This window comes from Botrytis sinoallii (genome assembly GCF_014898435.1).
Source record: "Botrytis sinoallii strain Bc 23 chromosome Unknown BSIN_011, whole genome shotgun sequence".
NCBI classification, from domain to species: domain Eukaryota; kingdom Fungi; phylum Ascomycota; class Leotiomycetes; order Helotiales; family Sclerotiniaceae; genus Botrytis; species Botrytis sinoallii.
The window spans coordinates 1832715-1846550 of NW_024066038.1; the positions used below are offsets into that span (position 1 = coordinate 1832715).

The following is a 13836-nucleotide window of genomic DNA, read 5'->3' on the forward strand; positions in this document are numbered from 1 at the left end:
AGTCGCCGACTTGAAGATCAGTGAAAATCAGGAACTACCATTGATCCGATTCGGAATTCGATCAAGTCTGTAACCAGTCAATATCACGATAATTCAGAGTACATACATAGCATACTTTCAGAGGTTTCGGACACTCACAGTTCCTCCAAGGCTCTCAGATTCCAGATTCCTACATTTCTTTACCGATGAAAACCGGAGTCCGTGGCCTTCGGTTACCTGTAACGGTACCCCATGAATGAATATAGTAACTTAACATCTTTAGTGATGTCTTAGCATCTTAGCAGTGAGACTAGACGGGCCGGGGCAGAATCTTAGCTTACCCCAAAAGTTTAATCAAAATCCTTGATAATAATGGAAATTCACCCCAATGCTTTCAGTCTGCTCGAACAGGAAATCATTCGCTTAAATCTTCTTGATTGTGTTTGGTGTGTATACCCTCTCCCCCGGGGCACCATTCCGTTGTTGGATCGACTTCAAAAACGTGGCATGCTTGCTCACCAACAAGGAAGCTCACATTTGCCCATTGGATGTCACTCGAAAGGCAACAAAGTTCGGTTCATTTCAAGGCGCCATAGAGTCACAGTCTGTACCATGGAAGGAAGTTCATTGTCTCGAAAGTCGTATGAGTAGGGTTACAGAGAGAGTAAGTCCATGGGTATCATGATTATGGTTGAAAGAGTTCCCACTTGGCTATATCAGACTGTGTGTGTGTGTAATGGTAATGGTCATGGTTATGAGAATAGTCTTGCCATGGTCAGAAATTTGTGGTGTGTTGAGGTTTGAGGCTTCCCTTTCTCCAGTCGCGAATCGAAATCGAACATGCAGAATATGCAACGGCAGGTCATTTGTAACTATAAATGGCAGCATTTTTGTATTGTGGCTCTCTTACGTGCAACTTCAACAGTCTTAAACTCTAGGCTCCAGCATTTTATCACTCCTATCAGCATGAAATGATCAAAATTGTTCAAATTTTCAAGTCTTGAATGCATTGATAATTTGATTCGCTTCAACCATCCATTTCTTTGATCGTGAGTTGCATTTTCCCCTGCAGAAGTCCATTCCATGGCTTGATTCTAAGAAGATTCGTCGCATTGCCGTTTTTTTTGCTTTTATCATCATTCATTTTAACCCGGGTACTGATCGACTGAATCGATGCAAGTATGAACAGGGAACAGAACTAGAGGCGTCCGTCACATTCTGTACTTTCGGTACGAAAAAGAAAGAAATGAAACTTCGAGAAGAGGATCCGTGAAGAAAGAGAATCTCGATCTTATTGGGTGGCAATTGCCAAACTGATTCGGTATGGTTTGTTACTTCCTTTTTATTTTTAATTTGAAAAAAGAGAGAAGGGAAGTAGAAAGAAGTACGAGAAGGATTTCGATGGAGCATGACGAGAAAGGCACATCCCCCCTCTTCATCAATTCATCAATGCGCATGATTTCCTATTCGCCATCAAGGCTTGAATTATGATCCCTTCTCGCAAGCTTTTGCTAAATCCGTATCCTGTCGCCCTGTAGCATGTGTCGAAGTGTCGGCTCTTGGTTGGCGGGGCCGGGTCACCGCAACAGGACACCGAGTGGTCGTCGTTGTTCTACAACCGTATTGTAAGAGTCAGGTTTTGGTCGATATCAATTTCCTTATCGCAGGATATGATTTGAAATCACTTAGCCGAGTCACTACAACATTGCTGGCGGTGATGTGTATTGTACAAGTCGTCCATTCATGCTCACCGATCAAATTTGAGTGAGTAGTCGAAAGAATTCACCCCACATCTGTCAATTAGGGCGTTTTGCTTCAAGGTTTCTTTCTTCCTTTCAATCTTCATTATTGAATCTTGAATCATGAAATAGTAAAATGGTTAAGCATTGTGCAATTTTATCTTTGTAGATGAACAGCCATGAGAAGTCTTCAAATTTCTGTTTGCCATGTGTGCTATCCCGCCCCAGCATATGTCCATTTTTCTTTTACCTATATCGAATTTCGAGATTATTTCCCGACAACTCGGTCTACTTTCTCTATCTCCTAGTGTGTGTTTTTAATCTACGTTTTGCATCCCTTTCACCTCTCAGCATTACCAAAATCGTGCCATGAGAGTTGAAGGTAACTATGCATGTGGTATGCACCGCCATGGGATCTAAAGAGTGTGAAGAGACCGCCTTTTCACATTGCATGGTTATTTCACGGAATGTTAGCATATCTGATACTAGAACGTTAGTGGTGCTTTCAACAAATGATTGATTTGTTATTTAATTTCTAATTCTTAATCTTTTAACCAAATATTATTCCGACATTAGAATTTCTTTTGCAAGGCAATATCCCTATATTATATGATTAACATGACTATACTCTAGAGGCATTTTAATTCGTTCATCCCATCGTGTCAGCTCATGTCTTTTGAACTAACGGCTAGTTCACAAGTCCCTCCCCAATTTGGTCTTGTTCATAATTCTCAAGGCTATATCCTACATGGCATTGAACCGCCTTGCAATTTCGAAAAGGCCATGCAGATCACTCGTAATGGGATCTAGGGAAAAGGAATATCACACAGCTAACGGTCTGACTATGCTGCCAGTCATAGCCACACTTCCGTCCGCCTTCTTCTTTACCCCTGACCCCTTCACGCCTCACTTGGTCTATCTTAATTCCTAAATCCCTTAAACCTTCACTCCATCGTTTACTAGAGGAAATTTGCCGCGTCAACAGCTCTTTGGCTCAGTCAACGGGCGATCTGTTCCTCTTCATTTTATTTTCTTCGTCTCAGAATGATTCAAAAATCCTGGACCCCTTCGAACAGGAGGCGAATCTGTGAAGCACCAACCGCTCGATCAAGGTTGTGCGCGGGAAGAAATCGACAACATTCCTACCTAGCTAGTTTTGGAAGGAGCAGTTGTTCCATGTCATAATGTTGATAATTGAAAGCAAGTATTCACACATCCTGTTCTTCGGGGAAAGAATTTCGCGTCTCAGTCGTTGACTGAGGATTAACCAGTTAGTATCCGACTTGGTGAGTAGGTGTTGTCGCGCTCTTTGCCTTTGATTAGAGTGGCGCTTGAAGTAACGGGGTGGTGGAAACTATTGATGGTTGGCCTCCTGAGGCGGCGAGATGAGAACAATATATACCATTACTTGTTTCAGAGAGTTTTCATCGGACATAGGATATATTCTGGTGAAAATGAAATTGCAATACAGCTTCATATCTCCACACCACCCTTGCTTTCAGTGTATTTAATCGTTTACTCTTCATCTTTGACATCCGTTCCGAAATGCTCTTCAACCCCAGAATATCTTGCTCCCCGCTCGTTCTAAAATAGCATTCTAGCACCTGGAAAATAGATCATTTTATTTTATCACTGTCGTATGATTGTTTTCCGTTACCTGATGAGACGAGGGGTGTGCTGCCAAGGGGGCGAGATGTGATGTTAAAGAGTCGCCAGGAAATAAATCAAGGACCAGTTATGAAATCAAAAGTGCTCCGTATAGCCCTTTATATACAAATCATGGTCAAGAATACGTAATGATGTAGTTTCATTGAACCATTACTTCAACGGGAATATATCCGTAAATGAATACCTGCGATTTTCCAATTATTCTCCATCCTTACATTTACTTCATCCAATTCCAAGGAGCTGCAAACATCCAAAAATAAACCTGATACCAAATCGAAAAACACTAAACACACACCAAGCCCATCACAAATTACCAAAATTTAAAACCCTCATCTCTCCATTCTCTCTGACCTCACAACACCTTCGACGAAATCATGCCTTTGTCCGCCAATTCTCGAACCACGCTCAGGACATCTAGCCTCTTCTATTGGCATTCCACATTCACCTATCGCAAACTATCACATGTTAGCTAAATCACTCTCCTCGATTTTTCAAGCTATAGAGACACTCACCGGATGTCCCTTCTTGCATTCATACCAATGACCACTATGTGTAGCAATCCCTCCCCTCCCAGAGACCATAGCATTCCTAATAGCATCTAACTCTTCTTTAGTGACCTCTTCGTACCATTCTCTACCTAAATGCCTGATTAATGTTTCAACAGCAATCAGTAGCGAGTCCGCACTTTGGAATCCCTCTCGACAAAGTCCCTTTGCTTCATCCAATAGACTTTTAGCCTTTTCTGTCTGAGAAGGAAATTTGATACCCCCCGCTTCATGATTGGCAATAGAGCGAGTATACAAATCGAATAGGCGAGCTATCTTCGCAAAATAGAGTATGCCCTCGACAGCTAGTCTTGGCAGACTTTCATCGCGACATGACTCGATGTAGGAGAGGCAAGATTTAAAAAAGGGCTTCGCAAGTTGGTCTGGAGGCCCGCCAGATATTTTGATGGTGGAATCACGTGAACGGAGCTTCTGAGCTATCGGAAATCTATCGGCCAAGGTGAGGTATCTGATATTCCTCTCGTCAGTCTGAATCGAACAAATTACCTGATCATGTTGGGAAGAATACAAGTACTCACTGGACTTTAAGCATGGCACCAGTTCCTGCAAAAGCGATTCTTCGGTCTCTCGGGGATTTTCCGATCCCCTCCGCAATTGAGAGGCCACCCAAGACATTTTCAAGCGGTTGCTGTCTCGTTGAAGTTATTATAGCATTATGAAGTTTCGTAGCAGGTTGATGCTTATCCTTGAACCTCTCGCAAAATCTCATCACTGTTTTTTCCAATTGTCTCGACTTATTATCTCGATCCTTAAGCAATTCAGATACGTTGATTTCTCCCCATGTACCTTCTAATGCCTGGATCAACCCAGGTACAGAATTCTCAAATTCCTTTTCCAAATGAAGAATCTTTCTTTCTAATTCCAGAAGTTCGACTTGGCCACTCACAAGAAATCGTTTGGACATTTCATCGATGACAGCCCGATTTATCACTCGGTTGTATCGTGGGGTTGCGTATTGTCGAAGAGGACATTGACAATCTGGACACTGAGGAACGGATGATGCCAGTGAGGTGGTTTCCTTGATTGCCGTGAAATCTCCATGGATGTTTTGTTCATAGACTTCAGACATACCGACCAACCCATCGAGTGATTCTGCTGTGAAGAAGTGACCACAAGCAAGCGCAATTATCGGAGTATCCTCAAGGTCAATCTCTTTGTATAATTTCAACTCAAGAAGGTCGACTCGCTGATCTTCTTTCATGGAGCATATTTGACAATAGTCGCGTGGGCATAATTCGCCACAAATCCCGGGGCATTGGTGACCGCAAGAAAGCTGTAGTAAACAACGTTTATTGCACGGCAATCTATCGCATGAACCAGCACATCTATTTGCATGTTTCATTAGCTTTATGATGGAGAAGAGGTCTTAGAACAAAGTGGGGTTCAAAACAAAATTCCCTATCTTCGACTCAAAATAAAAAAGTTCGCGGTAACTTACGGCATCTTGCAAGTACCTTCATGCTTGCATGACCATGTGCATAGTTCTATACATGGTGCGCAAGCTTCGTAACATTTCAATGTACATTTAGAGTGCGAGCATTGAACCTATTAGCTCAGAAGTCAGATGCTGAGATCCTATGTCGAAACAATCACACCACACAGTACATACCTCACAGTTCGATGAACACAATCCGCACTCTCGTCCTGAATGACAGGCTCGCTGGCAATTATGATTGCAGGTTCCGAAGGCACGGCCACATGGCTTTTTACATGGTCGATGCTCAGTAACTATCACTTCTCCATTCTTTTTGTTGCATTGGCCACAAGTCGAACCACATGTGTGCCCACATGGTAAAATTTCACCACAGATCGTGGGACAGCTAAAGGTCGGTGATTCAACATCTCGAGAACATGTAACAGTAACTATATGAACACAGTCGGGAACTTCTTTTCCTAACATAACTAAACACGGAATCTTGTACAGGTCTAGTGTCAAATGACATGAGACCCCATCCTTATAGTGACTGCACGGAAGCTGAATGTTGTCCAGTTTGAAATGACACAGTCCACAATCTTCTCCGCAGGTGTTCTTTTGGCACGAGTGTCCACAAGGCTCATGAAGGCGTTCGCACGGCTTTGGACATCTGAAAGCCTGATGCATGCTATCCGAGTGACAACGAGCTGTACATTGATGTCCGCAATCTGGTAAGCGTTTGTTACAAGATAGATTGCAACCACCTACGGGGCTCCATCTTGCAAAATCATCTGGCTCGGAAACTTGGATCTCGGTTTCGGGATGACGAGGGCAACAAAGAGCGAATTAATTACCGACGGAATTGGTCTCCCTTAGCATACCTAAAATGTGCTTCCACATGGCTACGCTGGAATATGTGTCAGAATTACCAATGAGATACAGACCATGTTGGGCTCGACCCAAAAGGACGTTGATGCGATTGGTAGTTCTGAGAAATCCCATATTCTTCTCCTTGTTGCTTCTGACCAAAGAAACGATGACAAACCTTCGCCTCTTCACCTTGGAAATTATCGACAGTGGCAATACTGAATAAAGATGAAATCAGTTTTGCTCTTCAATTATTACCATGAGATGACACTTACCGAAGAAGTTCACTCAAGTTCTTCTTCTCAAGAGGTTTTCTGTCTCCAGATGTTGACGTCGAGGTGTCAGGCTTTTCATCTGATGTGGTAAAACCATCCCTAGCAAGAACTTCTTGATCGCGTTCAGATAAAACAATCTCAAACTCTTTGCCCATATGCTTCCGCAATTTTTGCAACTGTCCACTGTAAGGCGTCAAAACAGCGATATCACTACTACTGTAAATACCTTGTCGAACTATGTGCCTTACAAGTGCCGCTGTCATTTCTACTTCCCATATATTGCTATGGGACTTTTTGTCGGCATCATCTCCATTTGCGTTGTCCTGGACGTTTGTGTGGTCAAGCCAGTAAGTCTATATCGAATGTAAGCAGCTTTCCAAGGGAGCTATAGAGAATTCTGGCACACTCGCAAAAAAAGTAGTGCGAGGCAACACTTACATTTTTTCGCATTCCAACAACGTCTGCGAGAATTTTAGTTACATCGTGATCAACCAACCTTGGGTATATTGTCTTGATTAATCTCGATATATCAGGGCGCATACGACGCTGGATATTCAGTTGAGCCACTGGAAGGGTGAGCCGTCCGGGGTCGCCAACAGATAACCTCTCGAATTGACTGCGGTCTAGTTTATACAGAGCTCCCGCTTGGCTTTCAAGAGACAAATTGTAGTTGTTTGTAGAGGGGCGGAGCTGCTCGTGGTCTCTAATAGAGATGACATGTTCAACGCTTGCTGTAAACAACGAAAATTAGCTTGACAGATCGAAAACTTTAGCAATTTCTGAATTTTATCGTCGCACTAAACCGAACAAAAAAACACTACTTACGTAGAAGCGCAGACAGCATATGAGCCTCAAGAACCTCCCCCGCTTCCTCGCAGACAATTACTTTAGCTTTGACGTGTTTCAAAGTCGACATTTTCGTTGCAAGACCAGTCGTAGTTACCCCAATGATATCCGCTCCCTGTAATACACGCCGGTCTTTATCGGAATATACGTTCTGTATTGTCTGGTTATGTTCCATGGTCCGAGTCATGGACTCAAATAAGTCGTTCGTAACTTCTTTACGCGCTTCTTCTGCCAAATGTCTAACAAGAATGATCCTTTCGTTGCCATATAGTGCGTGCACATTGATATTTGCGAACTCTATCAGGTCATCTATTGTATGTGTCTCCGAAAACACTGGTGCTTGTCCCTCCATTTCAGTGTTATACCTGAGCCATAAATCGAAAGGCTCTCCACCAACCTTATCGTATATCATTAGCATAGTCAAGTGGAATAGAGGAATTGTACCACTTGATAAGAAAAAGGGCATCCTCACCATTTCAAAGCCATCCTCATCAAACCTGTCGAATTGTTGGTAGATCTTATAATAGTGCCGAGCGACGTAGTCCTTTAATGATCCCCAATCTGGATAATCTCCAAGTCCATTCAATCGTCGAAGAAGCTTTTCCACATAATTTTCTTCATTTTCCAATGCCGAGTGGCTGGTTCTAAGTGTGTTACTTTCGGGCTTGGTCGTAGTCTCACCTTGAGAGACCACTCGAAGATTTTTTCCATCTAGAATCTTCGATTTACTTTGCCCACCTATTCGAATCACTTTCTCAATGCCGGATTGTACCAAATGTTCAAGAAACTGGTCAAGAGCATGGTTCGTGTAGCAACTATGCAAAATTAATGAATGTAAAATGTGGGATCATGGGACTGTTGCCATATTTCCTAAAACATGTGAATCAAAGAGTATCCAACTTACACAATGATTATGGGACCAAGTCTCGCCGTCTCGCACGATAATGAAACTTTGACAAGCTTCACGCCTAGAAAAGACTTTCCTGTGCCTGGAGGTCCCTGAATGTGGCAGAACTCTCGTAAAAGAGCAGCAAGTAATGCTTCACTTTGCCCACGATCGAGTTCCGTTCGTTGCTCAATTTCATCAATGAGTCCGGCATCATCGACCGAGGATTCTGAAGTTTTGATTAGAAGATGACCTTTGACCTATCTTGCAATATAGAGTCTAGCGAATACGTAAATTTTAATCCGCGGGCATATAACGGGGGTGGTATATCCAGGGTAGCTGAACTACCAAACTGTCGACGGTCTGGCAAAATCCATCGACGAAAAGGTAATCGATTTAGTCTTTGCATATCTTGGAGGTTTTCAAGGATAGGCGTGAAAGTGGCGAGAATCACACTAGGAAGTTCTACCAGAATTCCTCCAGCTGAGCTTGAGTTCAACAGCGTCAGACTCTCGAAATCATTTGAACTTTCAGTGGCAAGTTTTGCAGTAACGATCGCTCGTGATTCGTTTGAAATCAAGTTATGATCCAATTCGAGACCCGTCGACTTTTTTGTGACGGTTAAAAATAATGGAGTGCATTTCGTTCCATTGAATGAGAGTAAACACAGTAAAACGCCTTCGGCGAGTCGCTTCGACTCTTCCCACCACTTTCCCATGTCTTTTTTAGATTTTTTGGCCAATTATGGAGGATGAGAGAATGAAACTTGGACTTCCAGGCCTCGTCGATGGTTGAAGGTAATTTCGGCTACTTGTGCTTTTGCATAAGAGTGCGCTCTAATATTTGCAAAATTGAGCCTCGATTTTTCCAGTAGCGATGGCTCCGCTTCAATGGAAAGGATAAGACCACCGAGAACGGATTTGAGTTCACCAAAAATATCATGCCTTAACAATCGAAAGTGTGTATCTAAGAGTCTTGCTGCAGGGTCTACTAGGAAGTGATCCTGATCGACATCTGTTAAAGGCAGGAATTCGACAGCTTCGCTACGAATTTCCTCCTCGGTCGGCAAAATCCTGATACTTGTGACGTCCATCTTGTCGTTGTCATGTCTTCCTTGAGGTAAAGTTATCTCCCGGGGATATGTCGATACGACTGCGGTAGAGAAACCATCAATCTTCTGCTGATCTTCTTGATAAAGAAGTCCTTTAGCTCGGGCTATCATGCCTTGAATCTCTTGAATGCGAGATGGAATTATGGCGAAAGCTGCCGAATTTCGATCGACACCAATGATAGCCACAGAAATCTCGAGTGAAGTCACAAGATTGGGGAGGTCATCATGGAACAATGCATGTCGCTCTCGTCTAAGAAGTTCTCGAAGGCAAGTAGAAATTGCGATCAAAGTCTTCTCTATCTCATCGGTGGAAGCCTGGCTGGAGGAATAATGTATCTCCAGCAGATTAGTGATTAGAGTTTGAAAGAAAGGGATCGCACGAGATCCATTACTGCCGCTGATAAAGTTGTAGAGGTTCCCCACACAAGTGTCGATAGACAAGCAGTCCAATAATGCCTGATGTACCATGACAGATAGGAAAGGCTGCACAAGTTTAACATATGTTCCTGCGCCATTCGTATGAGTAGTCATCCCCAGAAGGACTCGAATGTGTTCGCGACCAAAAAAGTTGTCGTTTTCTAGATCTTGAGGGACCATCTGCTTGTTGTCTCGGTCTTCGCCATCCAAAATCTTAAGAGCACCTTGCCACAGCATTTTTATAGTTCGGATATCGTTGGGTCTAGGGTGGGACTTGATGAGGTACTTCCAACTAGAATATGTGTTTCTCGCTTCCTGTTGGTCCAATGTCTCCTCGGGCCTTGAACGAGGTTGTTGAAATACTTCATCGGCATTCGAGACTTCGTGAGAAAATCTGCATCGCGATCCGCGTGAGCACTTGCCTGTCCTTTGAAAGCTCCAGCATATTTCATCCGACCGACTGGGATTACCCAGACCTCTTTCTCCATTGCCACGACCGCGACCGCGAACATGCGAACCAAAGCTTTTACGAGAACTTTGTCTTCCAGTACCTCCTGAGCCTTTATTTCTGCCTCTCCAACTCCCATCTTCTCCATCTCCCCCCTGCCATCCTCGACCTACGGTATCACCTCGCCAGCTAGCTATACTACTCGCTATGATCACCAGTGTCTCTGAACAAATTAAAGGTGTGCACCAGAACGTGATATATCAGCGACGACGATAGGAAACGACACGAGTAATTATTATTTCAGAATGTAATTCAAGTCCTTCAGATATTTTTACGAGTACATGATGAGAAAGATAGTGGTATTTCAACTCGTCTCATTTACAGACAATGATGGCCACCTTTGATTGTGAATGGGTGATAAAGGCCCTCAATCTTGTCTGTCCAACCAAAGCAGCTGGAAGGCTGCATGCAAGGCTTTCAATACGCCGCAAATCAACAGACAGGAAACAAACGAACTTTCCAAGCTATGCATTATATGGCCATTCGTACACAGAATATAGGAATCCTGCATTGCATTTCTTTTTACGACCTGTGATTAAGGTACCACTTGCGAATTGCCCAAGGCCGAGCGCATTTAGGTAGTATTCATGGGCGCAAGAACTAGCATTTATTCAATTGGAAGATGGATACCCCCTGTACCAACATCATTGTGCCTTGAGACAAACAAACGGCCACAAAATGCAATTTTGAGTGAAGAGAGAATTTGTTTAATGTAGAGCAGACACTGATCGTATCCGCAGCACGCATCCGTGGAGAGTATATTTTTCGTCATATTGTTCCATTGAGAAATAGACTTACCATGCGGTGTTAATTCCATGACCTCATTCGAGGGGGTTGAAAACATGCTGTGCGTTTCCGCAATTAAGGAAGTCGGGTCGAAATGTAACAAGCCGCATTATGCGCCATAGCTTTGGCAGATTCTATTCTATAATTTGTCCAATACGTAGACTCGCATTGATTGCATACCCATTCCGTTTGAACCGCCGCAATAGACGGGCTGAAAATATCTTTATGAAACCTGCTTTGTCTACTGTGAAGATATCAGAATATGGAAATGAGAGCTCTCAAGATGAGGCAGGCAACCCATAGATTTTTGGATTCGTGGTTGCAACAATTAATCCCTGGCGAATAAAAGTTCCAGTGAAATCCTTAAGGGATTGCAAACCTGGAGAAAAGCCGAGCGGAAGAAGAAAAAGCAAATGCCATGTATTTGATAAAAAACAAGAAAAGAAATGAGGCAGGAACCCTTTCCAGTGATACAGCGAGTTTTCGTATGAGACTTCCTCACGTCCTGTTGGCATGTGAAAAGGCTAGTCTATCTCTCTTGGAAAATCTAGCACATGAGGGCTCAAGATGTTGCCAACTCCCAAGAACTTGCGAGGGAGGAGCCATGGCTTCCCAGATCTCAATTTTGAAGCAACAAATCACCCATGACGATCGAAAGTTCGAGTTCATGGTACTTTTAGCCGATATGACACAGTATCTTCGATTGAAAGACTTTCATCGACGTCCAGCAGCTCGTACGTTATCTGTGTGGGTAGGGGATTCTTCTGGAGATAACTTCTATGCCAGCAGGGAGACGGCATCACTAGCCTTCGATTAATTGACGATAGCAATTCTGCATGGCTCCAAGGATATTTCTCAACCGCCATCAATAGTGATAAGGATCAACCTTGCGAGAATCTGATTGCGATGTCGGACAATCCAATCCTGGATGGAAATGCATCACCGCAGATCGAGGAAGAGATATCAACAGAAACGACTGTGATATGCAAGATATTCCATTGCCGGGGTTTAAACGAGCGCATTCAACTTCCTCATGGAGGTTTGATCGTCCCAGAAAGACGGCCTACTATCATGATACGTTGAAGGACCCGATTCTCGACGATCAGGAACTATCCTCACTTTCAGTCGTGTCCAGTTTTGTCAAGTTTCCAAAGATCATCAGGGTTACAAAGTTGCAACAGATGTGAACAAAGAACACTTCCTCTTACACCAAAATACCGAAAGACCACGGAGATGTCAATTTTGACGATGGTCCATGCAGCCACATAATGGGGCGGAATGGGTACGAAATGGGTATTGTATTTGAGCGCCCCATAGTCCGCGTTTCCCGCGCAGACCCTTAATTTAGGCAAAAATATGGATGGCTCAAAAGTCTCTCACAACTTACAAGACTGTCTGTCCTCTTTCCCACGAACCATTGTTTTCTCCTTCTAGGAGCATGAAACTGCTACTCCACTTCAATAAGATCCGGGGCAGCCTTACCTGGAGCGGAAGGATCTTGACTTCTGCACGTTCTTCTCTTCGAGACTTACCCTTAACTGGCAACAGCAATCAATAATTTAAAATCTCAACCTCCGCATGACTGGAAATGAATCCTTCTAACTGCCATGAAGCTTTCACGATCAAAATTTGTCAATGCATTGTATACATATCCTAGCATTACACTCCGCCTCGCCAATATCGGTAGTGTACCATAGAGTGAAAAGGGCCCGCTACTGCAAATAACAAGCCTCGAAAGAAACGTGAAGCGGAAATCTCCAAGAATGGGGGCGCATTTCTGGAGGGGTCGATGTGTTGAAAATCCACATTAGGGCCCAATATAAATTCCCACCTTCAATCTCAGTGCCAGAATTAATCCGGTTGAGATCCGAAGAAACCAGAGACAATTTGCCGAAGAAATTCACAGCCTCACAAGAAACAAGACACAGAAAAGCAAGTGACAAGTGTTGAGTTGATAACAGATCTTCCAAAGCTTCAAGGCCGTTGGGTTAATCTTTTTGCCACCAAGATTGAGCTGTCAACAATCCACACAAGAGTCCAGTGATCGAACGGTCCATTTGATTCCGTACAGATTCTTTCTAGGTCTTCTCCCTAGAAACCTTCCCCAATACCCACAGTGATACCACCTTTCTGCATCTCTTGCATTTACATCCCATGATGATTTTACAGTGTGAAGTAGACTCGCTACCGCGCTGAGAGATGACCTCTCGGTGGTTGATACTCAAAGGTAAAATCCGGATCAGCATGAAGGGCATCATCAGGCCCCTGAGCTCTGCATACAGTACCAAAAATTATTTCATTACAAGGCCTTGGAATGTGTTACATCGTCATTAAAGGCAGTTAATTGAATCGCGTTTCGTGACGATCTTGAGAAGTCGCACCGATTAGCATGCTGTCGGTCATTGGAATGCTCTCGGCAACTAAGTAGTAGCGTTGGAGACTTTACCCAGCCCAGCTCTCTGTGTGGCCAAGTATTTTTGGATTCCGTCTGGCGACAGGGCGAGAATCCCGACTAACGATTGATTGAGTTTAGAGTATTACTATGCTTCAACGGTTTAAATGGATCTTCCGGAAAATGGATTGGAATTGGGAAATTTGTCGGCTATGAGAATAGACCAATTATATTTTGGATGAGCTTGATGGATGGATCTTGGAGGGGTGCCCCTCAGGTGAATTTGGTTGGATGTGATGAAAAGCAAGTCGTGAGACAGCCTCAACCAAGCAGCTTAACAGCGATAAATTAATTGGCGACCGCCGACAAACTCCGATAGTCG

The 13836-nt window shown here is 43.5% G+C and overlaps 2 protein-coding genes across 2 annotated transcripts; one reads left to right on the forward strand and one right to left on the reverse strand.

Annotated features, from left to right (window-relative positions):
• Positions 1 to 3639: 3639 nt before the first annotated feature.
• On the reverse strand, positions 3640 to 11120 carry EAF02_007110 (uncharacterized protein; the record flags this gene model as incomplete). The annotated part of the gene is made up of 13 exons (XM_038903158.1): positions 3640 to 3841; positions 3899 to 4400; positions 4471 to 5277; positions 5562 to 5654; positions 6248 to 6273; positions 6412 to 6451; positions 6509 to 6861; positions 6947 to 7239; positions 7334 to 8169; positions 8259 to 8469; positions 8622 to 8949; positions 9007 to 10421; positions 11075 to 11120. 13 exons carry the CDS (start codon positions 11118 to 11120, stop codon positions 3716 to 3718), a joined length of 5076 nt encoding a protein of 1691 aa, XP_038757479.1. The 3' UTR covers positions 3640 to 3715.
• Positions 11121 to 11480: 360 nt separating this feature from the next.
• Positions 11481 to 12249, forward strand: EAF02_007111 (uncharacterized protein; the record flags this gene model as incomplete). The annotated part of the gene is made up of 2 exons (XM_038903159.1): positions 11481 to 11796; positions 11942 to 12249. The coding sequence occupies 2 exons, from the start codon at positions 11481 to 11483 to the stop codon at positions 12247 to 12249; spliced, it is 624 nt and encodes a 207-aa protein (XP_038757480.1).
• Positions 12250 to 13836: the final 1587 nt, after the last annotated feature.